Source organism: Microchirus variegatus, assembly GCF_963457635.1.
Source record: "Microchirus variegatus genome assembly, chromosome: 19".
Lineage (NCBI taxonomy): Eukaryota > Metazoa > Chordata > Actinopteri > Pleuronectiformes > Soleidae > Microchirus > Microchirus variegatus.
Genome location: NC_139820.1, coordinates 4,521,860 through 4,537,063, shown reverse-complemented (window position 1 = coordinate 4,537,063; position 15,204 = coordinate 4,521,860). Strand labels below are relative to the sequence as shown.

General features: G+C 36.9%; 1 protein-coding gene across 1 annotated transcript; it reads left to right on the top strand.

Moving 5' to 3' along the window:
• The first annotated feature begins 132 nt into the window (after positions 1-132).
• LOC310940912 (rho GDP-dissociation inhibitor 1-like) lies at positions 133-9,054 on the top strand. Its single transcript, XM_083905964.1, has 6 exons — positions 133-204; positions 5,809-6,000; positions 6,169-6,261; positions 7,447-7,523; positions 7,682-7,745; positions 8,719-9,054. The coding sequence occupies exons 2-6, from the start codon at positions 5,811-5,813 to the stop codon at positions 8,916-8,918; spliced, it is 624 nt and encodes a 207-aa protein (XP_083762090.1). The 5' UTR covers positions 133-204; positions 5,809-5,810; the 3' UTR covers positions 8,919-9,054.
• Positions 9,055-15,204: the final 6,150 nt, after the last annotated feature.

Sequence of the window (15,204 nt, the reverse complement as noted above, 5' to 3'; positions counted from 1 at the left end):
CAGAATTAAGCACGCCGCTGCTACGTCAGCTACGTGCGCGCTCCCCGTTTCATGGAAAACGTGTCGCGCCCGGGCGCCCAGTGAACGGGGCTGCGCCGCCGCCGCCGCTCCCTTGTTCGCCATAGTTGCACAGGAGCGGCAGAGTGACGGACCGTGACTGCGGAGGCACCTGGACTCACTACAGCCTTTTTTTTAACACTAAAGGTGAGTTTCCTGTCATGTTTGCACACTTTACGACACACTGTTAGAAGAGCTTTAATTGACACACGTCACTGGAAACAGTTGGGACTTGTCTCCGCCGCCGTTAGCGGATGATAACTTGTCCGGGGCTAACGTTAGCCGCCGGCTCCGTTAGCTGTGCTGGACTGTTGCCAGCCACTTGTCTCCGCTCAGTCCCACCCTGGATCTTGAATGACAGGGTCGACGTGAAGAAAAGTTTAGCCCTCTTCTTAAATATAAAGCTATTTTTTTTTTAAAGAATAAGTCAGAAAATGTCATTTGTGCTTCAATGGCGTGTTGTCAAAACACCACCTCATGTCAGGCTGGGTTGGGGTTTTTTTTTTCCCGGAGAAGAAAGAAGATGCTGGTTTTTTCCTCAACAGTGGTACTGTTAGCCAGCTAGCCTGTTAGCTCGCCTCCTCCTCAGTCATGATGCTGTTTGTATGTTAGCTGCAGTTAGCTTCTTGTTGTTCATATTCTCAAGACTCAAGTCTGGTTTCTTTGAATTAACTGTTTTTTTACAACAATGGAAAACACTAGACATGCATATATAATAAAATATAATATGTTTTCATTCAATACTTATCTTAATGTATTGTGAGGCATATAATTGTGTGGTACAGTTCAATTTAACCCAACACTTGATTTCATTTGATTTTTGATTTTAATTAATTTCCATGCTAAATCTTTTTTTTTCCTCGTGTAAATGTAAAAGGATGATACCAATACCAGATACAAAAACTCAAGTATCTACTGCTATGGATATAATTCCAATATAATCATTTAAGACCCTAGTTTTTTCATAGTTATGATGTAAATTAGTCCCTATACTACCCAAAAATGTGCTGTTATCACATTTTATATTGTGATTTGGGTCGCAATATTTTTTTTTTTTGCAATATCTGATAACCTTGTTGATTAATGCAATGACAATATTCGATTAAGAGAGAAGTTCATATACAGCTTTCTGCTTTGGTTTTGCTGCAAATGTAGACTCAACAACAACATTGTTCTATTTATCATCGTAGTCAGAGGTCAGCCGACTCTTTAGCTCATGCTCCTGTTTACAAATCAGTGCGGCCAATTGCTTATAATGCCACTTTTCTTCTTCTTCTATCTTTTATGGTAAGTTCTCTGCTTACCAAAATTAGAACGAGGCGCAATCTGCATTTATCGCAGGGCATTTTGGGATCGCTAAAATGCTATATTTGAATAAGGTCTCACTCGGAGTGGAAAAAAAACATCTCAAAACGTGCATTTTCATGATTTTATCAGGCCATTTCTGTGGCAGTGTTATAGTGCCACATACAGGCCTGGCATGCTGGTATCTACAGCATACCGTTTAGAGTCGTTTGGGGGGGGGTTTCACTTGTATGAAGACGTTTCTTAAGACTTAAGACGCTGTGTTCATGGGAAACATGTTAAGAACAGAACAGAAAAGAAGAATATCGTAAAAAATGGAAAGTTTTGTTCTTGATCTCCCAATCAAGAACAAGGTCCGCCTTCTATCTTTGAATTTGAACTTGTTTCTTCCCCGTCTTGCTCTGTGAGCAGCTCGCTGCTGGCTGCAGCGTCCGGGTGGGGTGGGCCCTTCACACGCTGGCTTCTAGTCCATTCCTGAATATCTTCATGTTGCTGCGACACAAAAGCACTCGACGAGCCCTTCTGTCTGTATACAACTTCTGAGTGTTTGGTCTCACTGATCGTGTCTGCTTTGTTCCCTAAAGTGCAACCAATAGCCGAGCAGTGTATGCAGTAGATTTGAAATAACGAATCATAAACGTCTCTTTTCGTTTAGAGCATTGTTCTGCTGCTGTTGCAGTATCAGCTTTCCCAGTAAAAAGGAAAGGAAAGAGGAACCCCTTGATTTTTCAACACCGTGACAGAGGCTTCAGTGGCGGCTATTACATAATGCATTCCCCCCCTCCCCCACCCGTATTTCTCCTGTCATTACAAATGGCTATTATCTAAAAGTTTGGCTCTTGGGTCTGTATCAGATTTAGCGTTGCAAAACAGCGGCGTGCATTTTAAGAGCAGCGCTGCTGCAGCATAAACTCAACACTGGTTATTTGACCCATCTTGCTCCGAGTGTGCACGGTAATTCAATATGGGCTGGATGATATTTGAAACCAGATCTTTATTACCTCAATGAACTTGCCTTATGTACAGCCGTATTTACATTAATCAGAAAGGGTTATCTTAGGAGTTAATTTGATCACAGGCAGCCTGTGCAATTTCACAGCAACAGATGTTACTTAAGCACCTAAATTTATGACGTTTTAACGATTCTGTCGGGTGCGGAAATCTGTGTTGTGTAGTGGTTGAACACTACAGAAAGGGAAACTACTCGGCTGGAATAACCGCTTACAGGTATTTCGATGGATAGATGCAAGTCTGGGCAGGTGAGCATGTGTGGAAAGGTATTTTCTTTGGTTGTTGTCACTTCATAGCAGAATCGGTATCTCCGTCTGCAGGGTTTCACTGGTTAAAAATCTCAAGATAGAGAAGGCTGTACAGCCATTCTAATTTGGTCATGTTTTTGTTGTTATGTTTTTTAAATGGGTCTCAGTGCACCGTGGGGCGCTCTGTTAGCTCAGCTGAGGTCGTCATTGCTGCTCCGCCTGCCTCAGATTTTAATGTGGCCGGAGAGCTCGCATTAAAATCTGATGAATGTCCTCACCTTTGCTATCTCCGTTAAACTGACGCTAAAAACGTGATTAACTCTCTCATCTCACCACAGTTTACTCGGCATTATGTTCGAGGGTGGCTGTATTAAGTATTTACAGCATTCCCACTGTGGTTGCAGTTGTTGCGCAATGTTGACTTTCAGCCAAACGCACGTCTGCAACCGTCAGCCAACTGTTCACAGAAACCTGATAAACGTTGCTACGTTACCAAAACATAGTTTTTAAATACATACATAAATACATATTTTTTTTATTGGAAATACTGTATATTACGGCTGCAATGAGTATTCCCGTACTAAAATGATGGCCAACTATGTTGCTAATCAATTTGTTTTTTCTTTAAATAACTTAAAACAAAGAAATCATTAAAACTGAACCGTTTTGGTTGATGGACAAAATTAGACACAACAAGTAGTCGATTAATTGACTATGTAAATAATCGTTACTTGCAGCCCTACTTTATATAATGATATTGCAAAATATTCGCGAAATTGCGACGCACTCGCTCTAGTGCGAGTGAGCACTTGGCACCATCTAGTGGATGGAAATGTCAATTGATTATTTTCGTTTTTTATCCTAATTTACAAAAAAGTTTAATGTTTATTTGTAAAAAATGATATTATAAAAAAAATTATTATTGGTGTCTCAAAAGCAGTAGAATATACAACCTCTCCCATTATTTTCTTTTGTCCCAGAAATGTAAAATCGTTGTAAAAGAGGAGTTTTTTCTCACCAGCAAAATCCCAAAGATACAGTAAGGAAGGAAAGAAAAGGATTTTCTTTGGAAACAATCAAACATCAGTGAAAACAGTTTCAGTAAACGGACGTTTAGGACATTCCAGCCCTCATCTAAGGAGCTTCTTCACAACTGAAGTTTAGAGGTGAAACCTCCAGTGGCCTCTGATGTGATATGTTCTGGATTAGCTGCAGTCTTAATTTCCTTTTTGGCACAACAGTGAAGAATTTATTGTTTCCACAGTACAAACTGAAATGGTTCTCTCCGGGAGCAGCAGAGCTCAAAAATAAAACAAAAAAAATGTTGCTGGAATTACTTTGACTTATTGCTATTGATGCAGTTAAAGGAATAAAGATAAACGACAAACATTAAGATGTTGCAGGAGAATGTAGCTGAGAATGTAATGGAAGGACTTGAACTGTAATGTTAAGGGTGCTTTGTTTGGGACTCACCCAGGGATTTTTTGGGTGGTTGTGTTGTTGTGCTGTAGTGGGTGTATTATTCCATGTCTCTTGGAATAAGCTGTGCTCTTCCTGTCTTTGTTGCTCGTTTTGTTTCTGCAGAGGACTTTCTTCCTCAGATTAATCTCCAAAGCAAGCGGCAAAACCTATTGTGGGGAAATGAAGACTAAATAAACAAGTTCATTTGTGGTCAAATACGAGTCAAACCCTTTATCTGAGCTTGAATTGTTCACCTTTTTTGTCACTTTTAATCTGTGTTTTTAATGTGCAGAAACCATTGTCTGCATATACTTAAGATTAGGGCTATAACTAACGATTATTTTTCTCGATTAATCGCGTTCGATCCGTACCAAACCTGGAAATGATGATGTTCTCGATCACAAACCAAAATGAATCAGTTTTAATGATTTCTTTGTCAAATGGAGCAAATAAACCAGAAATTATTCTTTAAATAGTTGACAATTAGTTGAGTTATCCATCTCACAGTAATAACTTTAGGAAAAACGGGTCCACAAATTTGTCTCCAAGCATTGATTAGTAAATGAACTGCAACTTTTATGATAATTGGTTAATTTGTTAGTTGTTAAATGTGAATATTTTCTGATTTCGTATCACAAATACATAAAAATAATTTTTTCTCAAACAAGTAATCCATTATGCAAGTGAATAATTGACAGATTAATGGATTATGGAAAATAAATCATGAGTTAGAGCCCTAAAACATAAGAGCAGCTGCCTGTTTACTATATAATAACAACAGGACACCAACCTGTGATTTATTTTTTATTGTTATTATTATTACCTCTGCGGGCAAATGTTTCTCATAGCACAGGATCAGAGTGTTTTCCTCTGACCTACATATTATCGTCTGGGCCTGTGAAGGACCGGCCTCGGGGGATGATTGGCTGTGTTTCATGTGATGCCTCACTTCCTCCTCCTTCTCCTGGAGGTGATGGTGTTTCAGGGAACTGTGCTCAGATGATATCACACGGCAGAGTTAGGTCATCAGCAGCAGTTTTAAGATAAATGCCTCAGCTGCTGCGGCTGAGTTACCGGCACAAACTCGCATCCATTACACTGGACACTTAATGGCTGGCATCGCTGTTGTAGTCATGGGTTTGTCCATGAAGTGTCTTTTAGGAAATCATGTCACGTTGTGCATTTGAAACGCTGTTTTTGTTTATTGATTTTCTCAGGAATTAGTTTATATGATATTCCGTATGAGGGCTGAGCGGATTTAAATAGATATCTAATTGTGATTATTCTCTTTTTCCATTTGAGTAACATATTTAAAATGATTACTTTGTGATATATGTGCAGATCTGTGAGAGGCAAATATGTTTTCTTCTATATTTGATCTTTAATTGTAATTTTTCCACAAATTCTGGCTTATTTTGGCCTGCGTATAAGCAATTTCAAGGAATTGTTGGCACCTACTGGCCAAAAAGTACCACTGATACCATAAATAAACCCAAAATATGATGAAAATACTTCATGAAACTTTTTTTTTCACCACCACCTTTGTGTAAAGAGGACCTGCACATGTCTGTCGTGTAGATGGAGCATTTTGCTTTGAAAGAAAATTGTTGTTTACCAGCTAAGTTGATTTAAAAACTGTATCAGACCGATAATGGTGATGGAACATGCTCAACCTGACCTGAATTATTTTCAATAACCCACTTGTTTCATAATCTGCGTCTTCCAGACATGGCCGAGGATGACGACGTGACTCCCGAGCAGCTAGCAGCCATCGCCGCCGAAAATGAGGAACCAGAGTGTGTGAACTACAAGCCGCCGGCCCAGAAGTCGTTGAAAGAGATCCAGGAGCTGGACAAGGAAGACGAGAGCCTGCGCAAATATAAGGAAAAGCTGCTCGGCGCTGACGCCTCTAAGCCAGGTAATGCACTGTGGGTTTTTAAAGCCTCAAAATATGAGTTTCGGGCTAACGTGACCCTGCATTTTCACACCCGGTCTATTTCTGCTCCAGGGCCAGTGCGATAAAACCTGTAACTGTACATTGTTAATCTTGAAACTTGATACATCCGTGTCTTTGTCTATTTCTCAGATCCCATTGATTCCCAGTGTCCCCATGTCCAGGTGACCAGGATGACTCTGCTGTGTGAGGCCGCTCCAAACCCCCTGGTCCTGGACCTGCAAGGTGAGCAAGTCCACCTTTGTGTTTCTGTATACAGGGTGTCCGCCCATCCTTAAAAGTCTAAAAATATAAAAAAATGATGGCCTTTAAATGTATTCAATTCATTAAAAACATTATATGCAGGTCTTATAGTTTTAATTCTTTTTCTCACGGGACTTCGAGGAGGAGATCTAGAGACTAAATGTACTATAATTTTAGTATATTTTGTAATTTTTGTATATTTTTTGTTTTATACTTGGTCGGAAACTGCACTTGTACATACAGCTATTGAACCAGAGAGCACTGAGTAACACTTTGAATTAAATAACATTGCACATTGTTGTTATACAACGGAATCCCCTAATTATCGTCTATATTTATAGTGTTTTACGTCATAAAATTTCATTCAAAGTGGCATTAAAAAGTCTTACATTAGACTTGCTGAAACCTGCAGATACCCAGTGTATAGAGTGGAATAATTTATACTTTTGTTATTTAGTTTAATATTTAAAATACATAAGAGATGCAATTAAAAAAAAAAAGCATGTGTCACATTTTTAAGCATGTGAACAAGTGTACCTAATAAAGTGGCTGGTAAAGATATAGAGGTTTGTTTAGACGACATGTTGTGGCATTTATTAGCAGCACATGCTTTACACGCTGTATCATTTCAACACAAATGTCTTTCAGTTTTTTTATTTTAATAAACACTGCCTTTGGTTTAATTTGCTCTATAGATTAAATTAACTTATTTATTCATATACTCAGTATCAGTGTCTGTGTTTTACCACGTTAACCATAGTTTTTCATACCCAAAAGTGAATTTCCCCAGTGTGGGATCAATAAAGTATGGGTGTAAATTCCCTAGTTCTTGTATTGATAAACATGTAAACATTGAAGTTTTATGTTGGTGTTTGTAAATGTTGACATTTTCTCAGATTGTAATTTGTATGTAAAACGCAGCGCATTGGCCCCAAAAATCAATTTTCGAGCTATATCGACCTGGAAAAAAAGCAATATCAGTCGACCTCGTGGACATTTGGACGATTAGCAGACAGATGAACCTTGTATTTAATAATAAAACCATTAGCACGCCTGTTAACGTCATAACTCCTCGACCGTTTGTGATATCTGGAACATTCAAAAACTACCAGAAAGCAGAGAAATTGACTCTTTTTTTTTGTCTTCTCTGTCTTTATTTTTAAACAGGAGACCTGGAAGCCTTTAAAAAGCAGGCATTTGTTCTGAAGGAGGGAGTGGAATACAAAATAAAGATCAACTTCAAGGTGAGAGACACACTCGGCCACTGTTCTTGTTTTCATTTACTGCCATTATGCAAAGTATAACTGTTTTAATACAAAATTGTTGTTTTTAACCTCAAACATTTATTATTTTCTGCTCATGTTGAGGTTGAAATCGTGTGTTTTTACTCTCGTCTCCTCAGGTGAACAGGGAGATTGTTTCAGGTCTGAAGTACGTGCAGATCATGTACAGGAAAGGACTGAAGAGTGAGTGAATTCTTTTTACTCTTCTGAAGAATCTGGATTTAATTTGAGGGATTGAACAAAAGAATTGCTCCGACATAATGGGACAAACTCAAATCATGATAAATTAAAGGCTTCTTTAAATATTTGGTCGAAAAGTGGTGAAAGGCCACAAAAGTGCTTTTTAGTCAAATGTCCCCATTATTTCTCAGCCCCTGAAAATACACAAAATAGACAAAGCAATTATTTTTGTTCAATCCCTCAAAGTGAAGCTGGGAGTCCAGAATTTGACAAAAACAACATACTATACTATGTCGTCCAAAATTTGACAAAAAACGACATACTATACTATGTCGTCCAAAAAAATGTAAAAAAAAAAATTGGTCCAAAATTTGACAAAAACAACATACTATACTATGTCGTCCTAAATTAAAAAAAAAAAAAAATTTTGGTCCAAAATTTTACAAAAACTACATACTATACTGTCGTCCAAAATTTGAAAAAAAAAAACATACTATACTATGTCCTCCGAAATTTTAGAAAAAAAAATTTTTGGTCCAAAATTTGACAAATACAACATACTAAACTGTCGTCCAAAATTTGACAAAAAATGACATACTATATACTATGCCGTCCAAAAAATTTTGTAAACAATTTTTGATCCAAAATTTGACAAAAACGACATACTATACTGTTGTCCAAATTTTTATAAAAAAATATTTTTGGTCCAAAATTTGATAAAAACGACATACTATACTATGTCGTCCAAAAATTGACATAAAACGACATACCATACTATGTCGTCCTAAATTTTTGAAAAAATAAATTTTGGTCCAAAATTTGACAAAAATGACATATATACTATGTCGTAAAATTTTGGAAAAAAAATTATTTTGTGCAAAATTTGACAAAAACGACACAATTATTCAAGTGTGACTTTAATAAAATGATTTGAGTTCTTTAACAGTTGTGTTCCCCCCCCCCTCTCTGTAAACAGTCGATAAGACGGACTACATGGTGGGCAGCTACGGACCTCGTTGCGGCGAGTACGAGTTCCTGACCACGGTGGAGGAGGCTCCTAATGGCACCTTGGCCCGCGGCAACTACACCATCAAATCCAAGTTTACCGACGACGACAAGCACGACCACCTGTCCTGGGAGTGGAACCTCAACATCAAGAAAGACTGGAAAGACTAAAAAAAATAAGAAAGGAAAAGAGGCCTCTGTGTTTTGGCCGCCAACGCGCTCATTCCACCTCCACCTCTCCATCACCCCCCCGTCCGCTCCGCGTTCACCATTTTCAGCCTTCTTGGTTTTTACTCGGTCGTGCACTTTTTTTCTTCTTCATGCCTTATTTCTCGCTTCGTTGTCTTAACGCCTTCCCACGTCGCTGCCAGCACTGGTAGCAGCAGCAACGGTAGCAGCGCCCCCTGCCTGATACTTCATGAATTTCACACAAAGCATCGCTTTTCACCAACCTGCACCCGGCCCCCCCGTCACTCATGCAACCCCACTCCCGCCCTGCGCTGTCATATAGCACCTTATCGCCTCACTCCCTCACCTCCTCTTTTATTTCCTCCCAGTTTCTCGCTGCTTGAAGAGATTAACCCCCTTCCAGCCTTTCCAGAACGGTGTCTTCCTCTCTCAGTATCAAGTACAATGTGGAAACGCTACTGTACAATCGACTTTTGTTTGCCTTTTTTAAAAAATATATATATTATATATATATATATGATTGTATCAATTGTTGTGTGACGTGACTGTATTCACTTCACTGTTTAATCAGCTGCTGTGTTCATGGCAGACCCCACCACATCCAACCACCCCCCCACACACACACACACACACACACCCTGCTGCTACATCCAACATTCCTTTGCTTGCTGTTTGTTTACCAAAACTTGCCTTGGAAAACAAAAACAAAGAAAGAAATTCAGAGCTGCTCGAAAGCGTCTCCCTCTTTTTTTTTCCCCCTCAAAGACCTCGTTCAGACCTCGTATTAACATCCGAGATAAGTTCGGGTCCAAAAAAAATTGATTTTCTTCCTGCAAACGGTCGTGTCGTCCGTCTGTAACGATGTTAAAATCTCCTCCGCTGAAGTCCTCTGATCCGAAAGTTTCACAGCCTTTTAACACTAATCCTATTTTATGTTACAGCGGCGCGAGTAGAGCTTGACGCGGTGAAATCTTCATTTTGTTCTTGCAAACGGTCACAACATTGGCGTGTGTTTGCGGGGGGAAAGCCCGACGTGGTCAAAGCTAAACACCGCTAGTGAACAATCTGTACGTGAAGGGATCTCTGATGCTAACTAACGCTAGGTCTGAACGGGGTCTAAACGCGAGGGTCCCGGGCCAAAGCGAACACGGGAGTGAAAATGATGAAGGGTTGCTGCCTCACTGCATCGGCTCGCCTTCTGTGCACGAGCGGCGCTTCCCGTCAAGTACTCTGTATATCAAAGGGCTTATTTCTCTCGCTACAACGTCACCAGTAGCCCTGTCGTAGTGGAGATTTGTTTATACAGGTTACTCAGATACAGCTCTGCACATACTCACCGCCCCCCCCGAAACTAAACAGCACGACTGGAAGCAAACATGCCCCAGTTAAATCCAGTTGAACTTTTCTTGAGATCAACTGGACGTTTCAATGTTTCTCTAAGATTGGATAAATACTATTTACTTGGAAATTATGTCATTCATTCCAAAAAACTCCAAATGTATTTGTTTTTAACACATTAACCAACATTGTTGCTTTCTAGCCATGAGGCCTTAGCAGTGACTACGCTCACGTGGAGGAAAACGGCGACAAACATCACAAATTTAGCCTCGTTTTAAAAATAAATAAATACGTTGCCTTAAACTACATCATTCTCATATGAAGCCACCCCCCCTTCCCCTCCCACACACACACACACTCAGATTACTTACCTGGAAGCTCGCGGCATTCAGGAAGATAGTAGTTGTAGCATAGAAAAGCACAGGAAGAGGCGGAGCCTGAAGTGAAGACGCTGACGGTGAGGACAAAAAAACTGACCCACTTAAAAAACAAACACTACTACAGAGAAAACAAACACAGGAGACCAGTCACATTCAATTGACCTATTATAACGTGAACTGGACCAAATGTTTTTTCTTTTTATTATTTCTTCCTCGTCAGTAAATATACTCGTTTGTGGTTTTTTTGCTCCACACATTCCTTCACATTGTACAGTTTGTATGAAAACGCTGGCATGCTGGTGGGGTTGTGTACGCTGTCGTCATTTGTGATCGCTTGACTCAGTCAATAAAGATTTTGCTCAACTCGGCCTCGAAAAAACTTTGATGCTTTCACACATCAACCGAAAGGTTTTAAGGTGTTTTTTTCATGGATATTTATGTTTTAATCTGTGTGGAGAAAAATAAACAGACTGACAAAAACGACATACTATACTATGTCGTCCAAAATCTGACAATTTTTTTGAAAACCATATTTTAGGTCCAAAACTTGACAATAACGTCATACTATACTATGGAGTACGTCATACTATACTATGTCGTCCAACATGTGACCATTTTTTGGAATAAATAATTGGTCCAAAATTTGACAAAAATGACATACTATACTATGTCGTCCAAAATCTGACAATTTTTTTGAAAACCATATTTTAGGTCCAAAACTTGACAATAACGTCATACTATACTATGGAGTACGTCATACTATACTATGTCGTCCAAAATGTGACCATTTTTTGAAATAAAAAATTGGTCCAAAATTTGACAAAAACGACATACTATACTATGTCGTCCAAAATCTGACAATTTTTTTGAAAACCATATTTTAGGTCCAAAACTTGACAATAACGTCATACTATACTATGGAGTACGTCAAACTATACTATGTCGTCCAAAATGTGACCGTTTTTTGAAATAAAAAATTGGTCCAAAATTTGACAAAAACGACATACTATACTATGTCGTCCAAAATCTGACAATTTTTTTGAAAACCATAATTTTGGTCCAAAACTTGACAATAACGTCATACTATACTATGGAGTACGTCATACTATACTATGTCGTCCAAAATGTGACCACTTTTTGAAATAAAAAATTGGTCCAAAATTTGACAAAAACGACATACTATACTATGTCGTCCAAAATCTGACAATTTTTTTGAAAACCATATTTTTGGTCCAAAACTTGACAATAACGTCATACTATACTATGGAGTACGTCATACTATACTATGTCGTCCAAAATGTGACCGTTTTTAGAAATAAAAAATTGGTCCAAAATTTGACAAAAACGACATACTATACTATGTCGTCCAAAATCTGAAAAAAAATGTGAAAACCATATTTTAGGTCCAAAACTTGACAATAACGTCATACTATACTATGGAGTACGTCATACTATACTATGTCGTCCAAAATGTGACCGTTTTTTGAAATAAAAAATTGGTCCAAAATTTGACAAAAACGACATACTATACTATGTCGTCCAAAATCTGACCATTTTTTTGAAAACCATATTTTTAGTCCGAAACTGGACAATAACGCCATACTATACTATGGAGTACGTCATAGTATACTATGTCGTCCAAAATGTGAAAATTTTTTGAAATAAAAAATTGGTCCAAAATTTGACAAAAACGACATACTATACTATGTCGTCCAAAATCTGACAATTTTTTTGAAAACCATATTTTTGGTCCAAAACTTGACAATAACGTCATACTATACTATGGAGTATGTCATACTATACTATGTCGTCCAAAATGTGACCATTTTTTGAAATAAAAAATTGGTCCAAAATTTGACAAAAACGACATACTATACTATGTCGTCCAAAATCTGACCATTTTTTTGAAAACCATATTTTTGGTCCAAAACTTGACAATAACGTCATACTATACTATGGAGTACTTCATACTATACTATGACTCCAAAATGTGACCATTTTTGGAGAAAAAAAATTGGGTCCAAAATTTGACAAAAACGACATACTATATACTATGTCGTCCAAAATCTGACCATTTTTTTGAAAAACGTTTTTTTGGTCTAAAACTTGACAAAAACGTCATACTATACTGTGTAGTATGTTATACTATACTATGACTCCAAAATGTGACCATTTTTGGAGAAAAAAAATTGGGTCCAAAATTTGACAAAAACGACATACTATACTATGTCGTCCAAAATCTGACAATTTTTTTGAAAAACGTTTTTTTGGTCCAAATCTTGACAAAAACGTCATACTATACTATGTAGTATGTCATACTATACTATGACTCCAAAATGTGACCATTTTTGGAGAAAAAAAATTGGGTCCAAAATTTGACAAAAACGACATACTATACTATGTCGTCCAAAATCTGACAATTTTTTTGAAAAACGTTTTTTTGGTCTAAAACTTGACAAAAACGTCATACTATACTATGTAGTATGTTATACTATACTATGACTCCAAAATGTGACCATTTTTGGAGAAAAAAAATTGGGTCCAAAATTTGACAAAAACGACATACTATACTATGTCGTCCAAAATCTGACCTTTTTTTTGAAAAACGTTTTTTTGGTCTAAAACTTGACAAAAACGTCATACTATACTATGTAGTATGTTATACTATACTATGACTCCAAAATGTGACCATTTTTGGAGAAAAGAAATTGGGTCCAAAATTTGACAAAAACGACATACTATACTATGTCGTCCAAAATCTGACCATTTTTTTGAAAAACGTTTTTTTGGTCTAAAACTTGACAAAAACGTCATACTATACTATGTAGTATGTTATACTATACTATGACTCCAAAATGTGACCATTTTTGGAGAAAAAAAATTGGGTCCAAAATTTGACAAAAACGACATACTATACTATGTCGTCCAAAATCTGACAATTTTTTTGAAAAACGTTTTTTTGGTCCGAAACTTGACAATAACGCCATACTATACTATGGAGTACGTCATACTATACTATGTCGTCCAAAATGTGAAAATTTTTTGAAATAAAAAATTGGTCCAAAATTTGACAAAAACGACATACTATACTATGTCGTCCAAAATCTGACAATTTTTTTGAAAACCATATTTTTGGTCCAAAACTTGACAATAACGTCATACTATACTATGGAGTATGTCATACTATACTATGTCGTCCAAAATGTGACCATTTTTTGAAATAAAAAATTGGTCCAAAATTTGACAAAAACGACATACTATATACTATGTCGTCCAAAATCTGACCATTTTTTTGAAAAACGTTTTTTTGGTCTAAAACTTGACAAAAACGTCATACTATACTATGTAGTATGTTATACTATACTATGACTCCAAAATGTGACCATTTTTGGAGAAAAAAAATTGGGTCCAAAATTTGACAAAAACGACATACTATACTATGTCGTCCAAAATCTGACAATTTTTTTGAAAACCATATTTTAGGTCCAAAACTTGACAATAACATCATACTATACTATGGAGTACGTCATACTATACTATGTCGTCCAAAATGTGACCGTTTTTTGAAATAAAAAATTGGTCCAAAATTTGACAAAAACGACATACTATACTATGTCGTCCAAAATCTGACAATTTTTTTGAAAACCATATTTTTGGTCCAAAACTTGACAATAACGTCATACTATACTATGGAGTACGTCATACTATACTATGTCGTCCAAAATGTGACCGTTTATAGAAATAAAAAATTGGTCCAAAATTTGACAAAAACGACATACTATACTATGTCGTCCAAAATCTGAAAAAAATTTTGAGAACCATATTTTAGGTCCAAAACTTGACAATAACGTCATACTATACTATGGAGTACGTCATACTATACTATGTCGTCCAAAATGTGACAATTTTTTGAAATAAAAAATTGGTCCAAAATTTGACAAAAACGACATACTATACTATGTCGTCCAAAATCTGACCATTTTTTTGAAAACCATATTTTTGGTCCAAAACTTGACAATAACGCCATACTATACTATGGAGTACGTCATACTATACTATGTTGTCCAAAATGTGACAATTTTTTGAAATAAAAAATTGGTCCAAAATTTGACAAAAACGACATACTATACTATGTCGTCCAAAATCTGACAATTTTTTTGAAAACCATATTTTTGGTCCAAAACTTGACAATAACGTCATACTATACTATGGAGTACGTCATACTATACTATGTCGCCCAAAATGTGACCATTTTTTGAAATAAAAAATTGGTCCAAAATTTGACAAAAAAAACGACATACTATACTACGTCGTCCAAAATCTGACCATTTTTTTGAAAACCATATTTTTGGTCTTAAACTTGACAATAACGTCATACTATACTATGGAGTACGTCATACTATACTATGTCATCCAAAATGTGACAATTTTTTGAAATAAAAAATTTGTCCAAAATTTGACAAAAACGACATACTATACTATGTCGTCCAAAATCTGACAATTTTTTTGAAAACCATATTTTAGGTCCAAAACTTGACAATAACATCATA